This window comes from Pollachius pollachius, assembly GCF_949987615.1.
Source record: "Pollachius pollachius genome assembly, chromosome: 17".
In the NCBI taxonomy this organism is placed as follows: Eukaryota; Metazoa; Chordata; class Actinopteri; order Gadiformes; family Gadidae; genus Pollachius; species Pollachius pollachius.
In genome coordinates this window covers 7,468,529-7,482,743 of record NC_136950.1, presented here as the reverse complement: position 1 = coordinate 7,482,743, position 14,215 = coordinate 7,468,529, and the positions used below count along the sequence as shown (strand labels likewise).

The 14,215-nt window shown below is 41.4% G+C and overlaps 1 protein-coding gene and 1 long non-coding RNA gene across 3 annotated transcripts; both read left to right on the top strand.

The window, feature by feature from the left end:
• Nucleotides 1-83: 83 nt before the first annotated feature.
• On the top strand, nt 84-2,827 carry LOC307088457. Its single transcript, XR_013812563.1, has 3 exons — nt 84-467; nt 563-664; nt 2,648-2,827. It is a non-coding gene; the product is annotated as an uncharacterized lncRNA (long non-coding RNA).
• Nucleotides 2,828-7,199: 4,372 nt separating this feature from the next.
• Nucleotides 7,200-13,817, top strand: LOC307088456 (B-cell receptor CD22-like). Of its 2 annotated transcripts, XM_079754352.1 has the most exons (12): nt 7,200-7,328; nt 7,636-7,902; nt 8,043-8,309; nt 8,450-8,716; nt 8,857-9,123; nt 9,308-9,574; nt 9,730-9,990; nt 10,180-10,434; nt 10,556-10,646; nt 10,724-10,784; nt 12,243-12,478; nt 12,587-13,817. In XM_079754352.1, exons 1-12 carry the CDS (start codon nt 7,208-7,210, stop codon nt 12,657-12,659), a joined length of 2,433 nt encoding a protein of 810 aa, XP_079610478.1. In that variant the 5' UTR covers nt 7,200-7,207; the 3' UTR covers nt 12,660-13,817. The 2 variants fall into 2 exon arrangements, 1 of the variants encoding a protein (XP_079610478.1); XR_013812562.1 differs by lacking the exons at nt 12,243-12,478; nt 12,587-13,817 and adding an exon at nt 10,913-10,966 and having other exon boundaries at nt 10,556-10,784.
• The last annotated feature ends 398 nt before the right edge of the window (nt 13,818-14,215 follow it).

Here is a 14,215-nt window from a genome sequence, read left to right as displayed (position 1 = left end):
ATGTTGAAACTATTGTTGATCAAAAAATTTCACTGGTGAACAGAGTGGGTGATGTTCTGTCTAGAGCTGTGGTGTCCCACATCCTTGGGATAGCATGAGATGTAAGCCACACAAGTAACTGACTTGACTAAAGGTGAAACAATAACTATGTTGTGTGTGTGTGTGTGTGTGTGTGTGTGTGTGTGTGTGTGTGTGTGTGTGTGTGTGTGTGTGTGTGTGTGCACGAGGGAGAAGCAGAAGGAGAGAAGATGTATAAAAAATACATTAACATAGCAAAAGATAAAACATGAAGGTCCTGTTCATTGTGGTCTAACAGGTAATCATATGTTCTAGGCCCATTAGTTACCAGGCTTCAGGTTAACTCTGCTGCGTGAAGAAGAAGTCTTTTTGTTTTCTGTCAAACTGAACACAAGTGTATGATGAACTGAAACTGCAGACCAGATGTCAAACCAGCCACGCCTTCTATCGTAAGTGGTTATATTTTCTTAGCCTTTATTTCAATTCTTAACACATGTCTTTCATAGATTTTCTTTGCATTAACTTTTTCATTGTTTTCCTGCAGCTGTGTTTAAATATCTCCCAGAATAACAGAGTGAGAGAGAGGACACACTATGACTAATGTCAGCAGCAAGAGGATTTCTAGCTTTCCTTCTGTCAGTACCAGGTAGGTTTATTTACATTGGGATCATTTAGTTGAGCATTTTCAATAACATGACAACCAAGCAACTGGAACGAGGAGAGGGTGAAACCACAGCATGTTGGAGATAGAATTATAGTAAACAGAACATTAAGGAATCACCCGCTGTGTTTGGTTAAACAGACCACGAGAATAGAGAACGGTCCAATTCATATACTTCAGTTATGGTTCATTAGTCATTGAAAAATGCCACTTCACTGCAAGTTGTATACAGCCTCTTGCAGTGAAAGTACTTTACTTGGTTTTAGATCAAAATACTGTGGGAATTATCTTTCAGAATATATATATTTGCTTTTGGAATTTGATGGCCATTTCCTTGTTATTAGGCAAACATGTTCATTTAGGTATTTTTTGACTTTTGAATAATATAAATGTTAAAAGTTACTGTTTGTCCCCCATTTAGTCTATTAACGACGATTTAGACATGGAATATCAATCTTGGAATTCAATATTGGAATTCTCCTCACCACAACTCTTATATCCTTCTTTCCTTCCCTAGTGTCCAATCCTACCCTTGTCTCCTCTCCTTTCCTCGCCTCCTCTCCTCTACATTCCTTGTCTCCACATCTAAGTAATTAAAAAACGTATAGTCACATTGCCACAAAATAAGCACATAGACTATAGGGCAGAGGCCTACAGAGACTAAACACAGCCTAGCAGCCTAAACTACCATAGTTCATTAACTGTTTGCTGGATGCTAACGATAATTCAATAAATGACATGACCTGTTGTAATGGCACATTATGAAATTATGATCTTTAACTTAACCCAATCTTACTTTTGATTCAAATAAATAAATAAAAAATGTACTATATCTAAATGAATCCAGGATCCATGGATATTTACTGGAAGAGAGTTATTCTTACTTGGCAAATTTTATACTATAGATTTCTAGTTTTGATAATTATGTCGGAGAAAGACAAAATATATTATTTTTAACATTGGCATTAGAAATCACATGGTAATCTTTTTGCAAACTTGAAATCCTGAAAGAGCACTGGAACAAAATAACAACTGCATAATGTGTTCCATGAGGACTTCCCCAAAAGAGTGATTTAATCACACATCAAGTGATAAGGATTGAACTGGTTTATTAGATTATGATAGTCTTGATATATCGTTGGCTATCTTTGAAGACCATTATTTATAGGTGCTTGATGAACTAACACCTATGAAGATGCAGTTAATCAACATTTTTCTCAGCCCAAAAAACGATGGAAAGTGTGGTAGATGGCCTCATCTATTCAACAAATCAAGTAAAAATTGATAAATGTCAGTTCAAACTCTGATGGCAATATGTGTCACAACATAACAAAGTTGGTTCATCACATCAACACTTTCTTCAATACTGTGGCTTAGTTTTGTCTCAGAATTTACTTTTAGCTCTGGATCTACTGGTCACTCTATCATTGAGAGTTTTGACCAGTACAGCAAGACAGCACAGGAAGACCAGACTATCTGTCCACAGTCTACCTAACCAGTGCTTTGTGATCATCAGTCTTGTTTGTATGCTTTCTCTGGGGCAGAGTTGGCAGGACACCTGACACTTTGTTATGGTGGGGTCATCTGAGAAAAGAAACTTGACAAAGTTTGTTTGTGGAAAAAGTTTGGTTGTGAAAAGTTTGAGATTCAGGATGAGAGCTAGGGTGAGATCTGCAGGAACAACTATTATCTCGAGTTACTTCTGCCAGTGTGCAGAATGAGATGATGGAAATGATTGATGTCTAATCTGGTTTTAAAGAAGCAAATGAAGATGTTGTTAAAGGACAAAAGCCCAACAGTTGGAGGAAACGTTGCAGTAAGGACTTCAAGTGAGGCCTTCAGCAGCCTGCATGGTGGGACCACTAGCCACCACCAAGGGTCTCTTGATGAACCAGAAACACATGACCTCCAGGACTGCATTCAGGAAGTGTTTTCTAAATGTTCTCTTCTGTCCTCACTCCCCATCAGCTACTTCCTGTTCCTGTGTATGAAAACATCCCAGCTCTGACCAATCACTTGGCTCCTGCAGTACAGAGAGAACCAATAGAAGAGCAGGATGACCATCACTGTGCCATCATCCACACCTCTCTGCTTTGCTGTATGATGGTCTGATGATACAAATTGTCTTTGTGAAAATAAAGGAGAAAGTATTACCTGCCTGCCTGCGTATGTGTGAGTAAGGAGCAGAAGGATACAAGAATAATAACAATATTATAAAAAAGCAGAAGATCAAACATGAAGAATCTTTGTACCGTTCATTGTGGTCTAAAAATGTGATTATTTGATACGCCCAGTAGTTACCAGGCTTCTGTTCTTCCTGCGAATCATGGTCGGAAGAGGAAGGAAGTCTTTCAATGCTGTTTGGTTTCTGTTGAGATCATTGCATGAACTGGCACCACAGGCTAAAGGTCAGATCAGCTTCCTCCTTCCTAAAGTAACTTTTAACTTTTATTTATATTGTTATTGAATGTAATTCATAGAGGTTTTTTTAAAATATCTCCCAGAACAACAGAGTGAGAGAGGAGAGGACTCACTATGAATTTAAGATCAGCAGCAAGAGGATTTCTGGCTTTCCTTCTGTCAGTGCCAGGTTGGTTAATTTACATTGTGAACATTTTAACTTTCAGTAACATGACAATCAAGCAACTGGAACAATGAGAGGTTGAAACCAAACAAGGTTAGAATAATAGTAAATGGAACATTAAAGAATCACCGTCTAGAACGCTGTGTTTGGAATGGAGGACTGTCCACTTTATATAGTTCAGTCATTGTAAAATGCCACTTTGCGACAGGTTGTGTGCAGCATCTTGTAGCGAAAGTGATGGTTTTATGAGAACAACACTCATTTGATATTGGTGGTTGCTAGTCAATCCTGGAGTATTTATTTAATCAAAGGGTTCATTTAGTTACTTTTATACTTAAAATAATTCAAAATCTGCTTTCCTCCAATTTATTCTATAAATGAGGATTAGGACATGGAATCTGCTTTAATGTTAGAATTATGATTCAGTGATATGGTAGACGCTGCGTTCCACCTCCTCGCCGCTCTCCTCTCTCCTGCTCTCCTCTCCTTGTCTTCTCTCCTCTCCTTCTCTCCTCTCCTTGTCTTCTCTCCTTTCCTTGTCTCCGCTCCTCTATTTTCTCCTCTTCTCTCCACCTCCTTATCTCTATTCCTCTAATTGCCTTGTCTCCATTCTTCTTCTGGCCTTACCTTGTCTCCTCGCCACTATTCCCACTAACTCTCCTTTGCTCCTCTCCTCACCTCCTCTCCTCTACATTCCTTGTCTTCACATCTAAGTAATTGCAAAGCTTTTAGTCACATTGCCCTAACAGAAGCACATAGACTATAGGGACACTAAACACAGCCTAGTACCCTACACTACCAATATTCATTAACTGTTAGTGTGTGTTAAAGGTCCCATGGCATGCTACTTTATGGATGCTTCAATTGAGATATTAGCGGGCCCCTTACACAGTATTTGAAGATGTTCCCGAAATTCAGCCGTGGTGCAGAATTACAGCAACTACGAGCCAGTCGCACAATGAGCTTTCCCCAAACGCGCCGTTTCACTGTCTTAAGCTTCAATGCAAATGAGAGGCGGGTCAAGAAGGAGGGTGGGGGTGTGGCCCTGAGCAGCTTGCGGCCACGGTACCACACGCTCTGTTTACAGTGGATGTATCACAATGGCGAGGCGCACACAGTCTATGGCCGTGTTCTGTAAATGTTCTAGAACACTCCGGGTGCTCCGGGGGGATTCCTTGAGCTCTTTATCTAAATAATATCATATTATACATAGATATCTATATCATATAATATATATATTATCACGGCAAAAAGCTGTGTGCACCTCCTGACGATTTTTTGATTCTCAAACGACTGCGTCGGGTTCTCCGACGTGTCTGGTTCTTCCACGTCCACATCAATCTGAAGTAGACTGAACCACGACCTGGAGGAGAAAGGGATTGTTGCCTGCGATCCCGCTTGAGCCCCACTTCTCGCTGCCGAGGAACCAACGCCTCGGCAGCGGGCAGCGCCGAGGTGTTGGTCCCTCGGGAGCGGACAGCGGGCAAGCAGGAGACAATCCCTTTCTCTCCATGTCGTGGTTCAGTTACTTCAGGGAGTCAATGCCAAAGTTCAATTCCCCCAATTCCTTCTCAACCATGGCTGAGATAACCGCAACTACAGTCTCGTTGTGGAAATACCACAGACATCAAAGAACCGACGTGTTATGCGCCATAACACCAACAGTAGAACGGTTATCCAAATAACAAGTGTACAACTCTTGCGTTACAGTTTGTGTAATCGCACACACACATGTGGCGCTCGCAAGGTCGTAGCTCATTGTCTCATTGGCGAGCCAAATTCTCAGGGCAGGCAAGGCAGAGAAAGGGGAGGTAACTTGGCCCCTTTTGACGACATATGGGGCCACATTCCAAATCAGCGCGCCTGAGCTTCCATTTTTCAAAGGCGAGAGGGATAGCTAGTGCTCGTTTTACACCAAACTCAAGTTTTAGCCACTTTGATACTATAGGCAGGCTAGGGGAACTCATATCAATGTTAGAAAACCTCAAAAAGTGAGATTTCCATGCCACGGGACCTTTAATCAGTTAGTGTGGTGTAATAAATTCTGCATCGCAGGGGGGGGGGGGTTGAACCTGATACCTCCCGTGGCTAAGCTGTTAGTGTCACATGATGTTCTGGAACGTTCCTCTCACAGCTCAGTGGTCAGCATGTATCTGTAGTTTCCATCTCCACCCACCAGCCTCCATCTCTTTGTGTATCTTCTGATCTGTTCATCAGGTGAACCTCTGTGTCTTGTTCATTCTCAATGAGATGTGTTTGTTTTTTCACAGTGCTTCAGGGTAATGATGACTGGACAGTTACTTACTCGTCTAGTAATGTCTGCGCTTTAATAGGAGCAATGGTTGACATCAGCTGCACTTATGAATACCCTGAAAACGTACAGTACCGCCCGACCACAGTAAATGCAACGTGGTTTACTAAAGGAGACAACTATCAGCCAGTTGATCTGAAACACGATACAGACTACACAAGTCGTGTTGAATCCAGCTGTGGAGCGGTCAGCTGTACCAGGTCCAGATGTAATAGAACATGTTCCCTGATAATCAAAGACCTGGAACAGAGTGACTCTGCTGTCTACAAGTTTAGGTTCACAACAAACCAACCAGGTGGGGAATATACTGGGGACCCTGGAGTGACGTTATCTGTAACAGGTAAACTATGATGAGTCTAGTGTGTGTGTGTGTGTGGTTATTTTTGTGTGTGTGTGTGGTTATTTTTGTGTGTGTGTGTGTGGGTTCGAGAAGGTTTAAATGTTATCTTTTTTATTTAGAATAATTGTGTGTAATTTGTTCTCTGAACCAGACCTCGAGGTGAAGGCTTCCTTTCCTTACCCTACCCGTCCTACCTGGGCAGACCTGGAGTGTCACAGTATGTGTGGTCTAGCTGGTGACCCTCCCTACATCTGGTTCAGGAATGGACAGAATGTAGGACAGCGAGTGAACTACAAGGTCGACATTCAGTCTGAAGAGAGCTATTCATGTGCTGTTGAAGGATACGAACGTCTCCGCTCTCCTTTAGTGTGTAAGTCCCCTCAATAGTACACAGACATGATACCAGATGTAATGGACCCTTTAGGGTACAGAGCTACATGTTGCCATGAACCAGTGCAGACTCTGTTCAAAACGGACCTGTTCAGAACGGTATTGTATTGTATTGTACCTGTATTGCTGCTTGAAGCTTCCTCGAGAGTTGCTCATTTAAAATACTTCACACTCGACACGGCACTTCCTGTGTTCACAGTAACACACCGACCACGTGAGAAGTTGATAAAGGACATGCAGACATAAAGAGACACTTCTAGTTATTGTTAGACTAATATAATGGTTGTGCATCCAGCATCCAAGTACCGTGACCAAGTGAACTGCTGAACTGCAGTCCTGAAGCCCCGCCCTGCTGCTGCACAGTTTAGTTCAAAGTGTGTTAATATTGAACGTGTCCTGTGTCCAAATAAGACAACACTGCACTTCCTCAACTCTCAGGAATACTCACCACAAGCATGAAGCATAGCAGATGAACGGTCCTAGAGATATACAGAGGACATCCATCCATACATCCGTAAACACACACACATACAGACATTGCATACATTCATACATACATACACACACACAGACACAGACAAACATACATACATACATACATACGCACGCACACACACACACACACACACACACACACACACACACACACACACACACATACAAACATACATGCATTCCTCGCTTTATCGTTAGAAGGACTCGATCTGCTGGTATTAATGATTAATGATGATAATTAATGAAATGTAACTATTAACAGATGCTCCAAAGACCCCCTCAGTGACCGTGAGTCCCTCTGGTGAAATAAAGGAGGGCAGTTCAGTGACTCTGAGCTGCAGCAGTGATGCCAACCCAGCAGCTAACTACACCTGGCACAAGGTTTATACAGATCGTTATTCTAGACCCATGAACCAGGGACCACAGCTCATTTTTAGCTACATCCAGTCTGCAGACTCTGGACAATACTACTGTCTAGCTCAGACTGAGCTAAGGACAAAATCTGAGTTCATCTATTTAACCGTGATATGTGAGTAAAACATATATTTAATATATTACAGATGTTATAAAATAAATATTTGAATCTTGTCCACATTAGTCCTCTTTAAGTTAATTTTGTAATAAATCCATGAACATTTTTATTATCATTAATACTGTCATGAATATAATTGTACATGCTGTTGTAAATGTTTCTATGTGTCTCCAGATGGGCAGTAGATATGTAGTAGTGTTTTATTTGTATAAAAAATATTCTGTAACATACTGGCATTTTACTTAATGCTAAACACGGTTTCATAACTTCAGGAAGAATATTGATGATTTTGTATTCATAACAGACGCTCCAAAGACCCCCTCAATGACCGTGAGTCCCTCTGGTGAAATAAAGGAGGGCAGATCAGTGACTCTGAGCTGCAGCAGTGATGCCAAACCAGCAGCTACCTACACCTGGTACAAAGTTGATAGAGATGGTTCCTCCAGGTACGTGAACCAGGGACCCCAGCTCAACTTTAGATCCATCCGATCTTCAGACTATGGACAATATCGCTGTGACGCTCAGAATGAGCTGGGGAAAGAATATGTCTACACCTCTATTGACGTCAAATGTGAGTAAAACATAACACAAAATGACCTTAACTGTGTTACCATTAATTAATAACCCAAACTTTGCCGCAATGTGATATTCATTTCATTATTACTGTCACGAATATAAATGGTGTTTTTACATGTTTCTATGTGTCTCCAGATGGGCCTAAACTCACATCTGTGTTATCGAGTCCTTCTGGTGAAATAAAGGAGGGCAGTTCAGTGACTCTGAGCTGCAGCAGTGATGCTAACCCAGCAGCTACCTACACCTGGTACAAAGTTGATAGAGATGGTTCCTCCAGGTACGTGAACCAGGGACCCCAGCTCAACTTTAGATCCATCCGATCTTCAGACTATGGACAATATCGCTGTGACGCTCAGAATGAGCTGGGGAAAGAATATGTCTACACCTCTATTGACGTCAAATGTGAGTAAAACATAACACAAAATGACCTTAACTGTGTTACCATTAATTAATAACCCAAACTTTGCCGCAATGTGATATTCATTTCATTATTACTGTCACGAATATAAATGGTGTTTTTACATGTTTCTATGTGTCTCCAGATGGGCCTAAACTCACATCTGTGTTATCGAGTCCTTCTGGTGAAATAAAGGAGGGCAGTTCAGTGACTCTGAGCTGCAGCAGTGATGCTAACCCAGCAGCTACCTACACCTGGTACAAAGTTGATAGAGATGGTTCCTCCAGGTACGTGAACCAGGGACCCCAGCTCAACTTTAGATCCATCCGATCTTCAGACTATGGACAATATCGCTGTGACGCTCAGAATGAGCTGGGGAAAGAATATGTCTACACCTCTATTGACGTCAAATGTGAGTAAAACATAACACAAAATGACCTTAACTGTGTTACCATTAATTAATAACCCAAACTTTGCCGCAATGTGATATTCATTTCATTATTACTGTCACGAATATAAATGGTGTTTTTACATGTTTCTATGTGTCTCCAGATGGGCCTAAACTCACATCTGTGTTATCGAGTCCTTCTGGTGAAATAAAGGAGGGCAGTTCAGTGACTCTGAGCTGCAGCAGTGATGCTAACCCAGCAGCTACCTACACCTGGTACAAAGTTGATAGAGATGGTTCCTCCAGGTACGTGAACCAGGGACCCCAGCTCAACTTTAGATCCATCCGATCTTCGGACTCTGGACAATATCGCTGTGACGCTCGGAATGAACTAAGGAAAAAATCTGTCACCAAGTCTATTGATGTTAAATGTGAGTAAACAAAATACACAATAAAATGAGCTCAAATATTTCAACATTTATGATTAACCCAAACTTCTCCACTTTGTGATTTTCATTATCATTAACACTGTCATGAATATAAATGTAAGATCTCTTATACTGTTTTTACATGTTTCTTTGTGTCTCAAGACGTGAGCTTTTTTGTTCATGACAGACGCTCCAAAGACTCCCACAGTGACCGTGAGTCCCTTTGGTGAAATAGTGGAGGGCAGTTCAGTGACTCTGATCTGCAGCAGTGATGCCAACCCAGCAGCTAAGTACACCTGGTTCAAGGTTAATACAGGTCGTTCCTCCAGAAAGATGAACCAGGGACCGCAGCTCGTCTTTAGACCCATCCGATCTTCGGACTCTGGACAATATCGATGTGACGCTCAGAATAAGCTAGGGGATAAATCTTTCTCCATCTCTCTTAATGTAAAATGTGAGTAAAACACAATACTTAATAAAATTAACTTAAACCTATCAACATTAATTATTAAAACCAAACCTTGCCACAATTTTGATTTTCCTTCATCAATATTGCTCTCATGAACATAGATAAACATGCTGTTTTTACATGTTTCTATGTGTCTCCAGATGGGCCTAAACACACATCTTTGTTATCAAGTCCCTCTGGTGAAATAAAGGAGGGCAGTTCAGTGACTCTGAGCTGCAGCAGTGATGCCAACCCAGCAGCTAACTACACCTGGTTCAAGAACAACCAACCTCTGCTCTGGGAACCAAGTCAACCTCATACCTTCCCCTCAGTCCGCCCTGAAGACAGAGGAACGTACCGCTGTCACGCAGAGAACAAATACGGACATCTGAGCTCTAACTCGATATTCTTAAATGTTACATGTGAGTTGAAAATCTGATTAATATGTACAAAACTTGGTATATCTTGTCTTTAAAATGTAGAGCTGGTATTCATGTATAACTGATTGCCTGTAAACAACTATGACTCCCTTATCATACTGGCACTGCAGTTGTTGCTAAACAAGGTTTCACAACTTAAGGATTGATAATGTTATTTTGTGTTCATGACAGATGCTCCAAAGACCCCCTCAGTGACCGTGAGTCCCTCTGGTGAAATAGAGGAGGGCAGTTCAGTGACTCTGAGCTGCAGCAGTGATGCCAACCCAGCAGCTAACTACACCTGGTTTAAGATCCGTGAAGACTCAGTGAAAGAATTAGGACAGAACTACACCATTACTAATATCCCATCTGTGCTTGGGGGAAACTATTACTGCCAAGCACATAATGCAATTGGACATCAAAACTCCACCTTTTTGATAATTAAAGGTAATTTCTAATTTTAAATAAACACACCTTTTAAATAGTCGGAGGCACACAGTTAAACATTTGCCTATTTATGTTGCATTTTGCCATCAGTGTTTGAAATCAATGTTTGGCTATGTTCCAGTGACATCATCATCACATTCAGCAATGGTAGCTGGAACAACCATTGTTGTCCTACTGGCCACCATACTCATCCTCGTCTTCCTCTGGATGAGGTGAGATATTCTCTCTTTCTTGTTTCACATTTCTTCACTTCTCCTGGTGCTTCTTATCTCTTTGTTCTCTTCCCCAGAAGAAAGAGTGCCTTCAGTAAAGCATGTGGACAGGGAGGAAGGCCAGATACCGTGGAGGAGGTGAGACACAGGAAGCCATTTATTACTAACCCATCTTTTACTAAGACAGACAATGGATTATGAATCTCAAACGACTGCGTCGGGTTCTCCAACGTCTCTGGTTCTCCCACTTCCACATCAATCCGTAGTAGACTGAACCGCCACATGGAGGAGAAAGGGATTGTTTTCCGTGATTGATGCCGGTGATTGTTTCCCGCCGGAGCCCCGCTGCCCGCTGCCCGCTGCCCGCTGCCGCGAGGCACCACCAGCAGGGGGCCACCAGCAGGGCGGCGCCGCCCCCTGCCCACTGCCTTGGCAGTGGGCAGAAAATCAGCGCCTCTGAGCTTTGTTTTTTCAAAGGCAGAGCAGGATAGCTAGTGTTCGTTTTACACCTAACGCCATTTCTAGCTACTGGGGAACCATAGGCAGGCTATGGGAACTCATATTAATGTTAGAAAACCTCATGAATTAACCATTAAGAAACTGATCGTTGCCGTCAAAATGATTTCACAAGAGACTGTACCTTACTGGGCGATTCTACAAATTTGAAAACTCCAACAACCTCTTTGGTCGTGAAGTTCAATCAGTTTTCTGTGATTTATCAACTGAATGAGGAGCCAACGCTGTTGATGAAGTATCATTTCTATCCAAAACATAGCTATGCCAAAGCTGAAGATAAAGATGTTGGGCTTTGAGACAGGGGAAGGGATATTTGGGGTGGGAGACAGAGGTCTAGTAGGGAGGAGGATGAAAACAGGATGAAGGCGAATGCACATAAATTGTTTGATCAGCTCATCAAGTGTAGTTGAGGCATAGAGACTGGTGTCTGGCAGGGAAAAGGTGTCATGAACTAGCAGTGGGGTCAGAGACAGGGCTCTGGCAGCGAGGGGAAAAACAGCAAGAGGTAAAACCATATCTAACAATTAACACAATCCTCAATATTCATCCATTTGAGACTTCTAAGTATCCCCAATCCAATTCATTCATTAAATAAAAGTGTTAATCTTGCTAATTCATTACAGAATAGATACTTTAATGTCCCCATTTGGAAATTTGTCTTGGACACACCAAAGTGTTGCTCAGAAATATACATTCATTGACAAGGACATGACATAGAACAATCAGTCTCGGATTTAAGAGTCACAACTTTACAAAGTCATGTTTGCTGAAAGGGTGAGATCGAGGATGAGATCTGGGGAGATTTCTGCCAGTGAGCAGAATGGGAAGATTGGTGAATGGAGGACTGACGTCTAGTTTTTCTTTCAAATTAAGATGTTGTTCAGAGATAATTGTTTTAGGAGCTCAACAGATGTTGAAAAGCTTGCAGTAAGTGAGTGAGGCTTACAGCAGCCTTTTTGATGGGACCACTAGTCACCACTAATGGTTTCTAGATGAACCAGAAAAGCAAGACCTTCAGGACTGTCTTCATGAAGTGTAAACTGTTTTCTAAATGAATTCTTCTGTCCTTACTCCCGATAGCCACTACCATGTCCTCTGTATGAAAACGTCTCAGCTCTTACCAATCAATTGGCTCCTGCAGCACAGAGAGAACCAATAGAAGAGCAGGATGACCTTCACTATGCCAGCATCCACACCTCTCGCTCAGAGAACCAGGAAGTTCCTCGCTGTTGGGTTGGCTCTAATGTCCAATCAGACCAAGCAGATGCTGTCTTTTATTCTGTGGTCAACATTAAGAGACCAAAAGCTGTCCCTGGGTAAGCTTCTCTTAGTATTTCTAAAGAGGAAATAGACTCTTGTTTTCAGACTTTATCAAACCAATTGGTCTGTTTCACAGTGTGACTGAAGTTCTGTCTCCTTTTCAGAGAGAGTGACCAGACAGAGGCGGCAGAAACCTTAGAGTTGTACAGCACCGTCAAAAAACACCCCAGATATTGAAACAGTTGTGGCAGCAGGATTTAAATAGTGGTACTAGGTAGAGGGTCTCATCCATTTAGTTTAACAGGACAATACGCTGGCTGCATGTCCTATGGAAATTAATTACATGGAATTAATACTTGCCACTACAGCTCATTCATGATCTGATTTATTTGACTTATTTACTTGATTGTGTATGTTCCACTTGTGATGGCCCCAGCGAGGCCACATGTTATCCAGGGCCTCTTGAGGAAATAGCTCTGCTTCATCGCTACCACCTGCTGGTTATCAAGATGTACCGCACCTGTGAGGGGCGGTCTTAAAGGGTAATTCCGGTGTAAAATGGATTTGGGATATGTTTTGTATGATAGCGATTTGAAACGTTCGTTTTGGAGCACAAAAACCGCATGTAGACGCTTTCTTCAGTTGGCTGTTTTTAGCCGATTCTATCAAAACGCTATAAACTTGGAATGATGGGGGCACTGGTTATGGTAAAAACTAAATCGCTATTTTAAACCACTTAAAAGGCTAAAAGTAGCATGACACTTCTTTTTTAATAAACAATCTGTACACTTACAAAGTTCTCAATGCATTGTTTTATATGTTAAGACCCTTTTTATACTACCAAAGAAGTGTCGGGCTACTTTTAGCCTTTTAAGTGGTTTAAAATAGCGAGTTAGTTTTTACCATAACCAGTGCCCCCATCATTCCCAGTTTATAGCGTTTTGATAGAATCGGCTAAAAACAGCCAACTGAAGAAAGTGTCTGTATACGTTTTTTGTGCTCCAAAACGAACGTTTCAATTCGTTATCATACAAAACATATCCCAAATCCATTTTACACCGGAATTACCCTTTAAGGGACAATACCTGCCTGGGTTGGTTAGCTTACCATCTTAGCCATCTCCTGGCTGCACTTAAACATTATTTTACATAGAATTGCCTCTGTCTATAGCTTTCCATATTTTAATAACAAAGAAATGTTCAACCATACAAAGTGAGACCCAAACTGATGTTGGGGTATATGTGGCTGTAAATAGGAGATATGTTGGGTAGTCTTGTGTAGGCCTACAATGCTGTTTTCTACTTCTCTGTGCTTTAAATGGGATCTTTTATTTGTCTGAACTTGCCTGAGGTAGTCGTACCACACCATTATATTAAGTAGATGTTTACGTTTTCAATAGTCTCAGACAGTATGTATTCCCTGAGGAGCAATAAAGAGATGAAAAAGAGACAAGTAAGTATACTTTTTTAAGACACAGGAGGTTGAATTGAGATATGAATTATTATATCAATATTTGAGAAGTAGTATAAAACGAGGAGATCTCAACATTGTCTTCCTCTGATGTCATTCATGTCTTATAGTAAAGAGAAGAACTTGAGACGAGTCTGAGACTCATGAGACCAATCGGAGAGGTATGAGCCCAGCAAGAGAACTCATTATTGTATGTCCGATGTCTCCTCCTTATCTGAGTCATTACTCTTAAATATTCAACTGAGGCTATATATTAGAAGCCTACACAAGAGAGATTAATGAGAACCAATTAAGAATTAAATAACTTACTGTATAAAGCAACG

Excerpts from the sequence above, each read along its gene's own strand:
- LOC307088456 (XM_079754352.1), top strand. The coding sequence starts at position 7,208 with ATGAACCAGGGACCACAGCTCATTTTTAGCTACATCCAGTCTGCAGAC. Across the intron at positions 9,991-10,179 it reads GATATTCTTAAATGTTACAT|ATGCTCCAAAGACCCCCTCA; the intron begins GTGAGTTGAAAA and ends TGTTCATGACAG. Across the intron at positions 10,435-10,555 it reads CACCTTTTTGATAATTAAAG|TGACATCATCATCACATTCA; the intron begins GTAATTTCTAAT and ends GCTATGTTCCAG.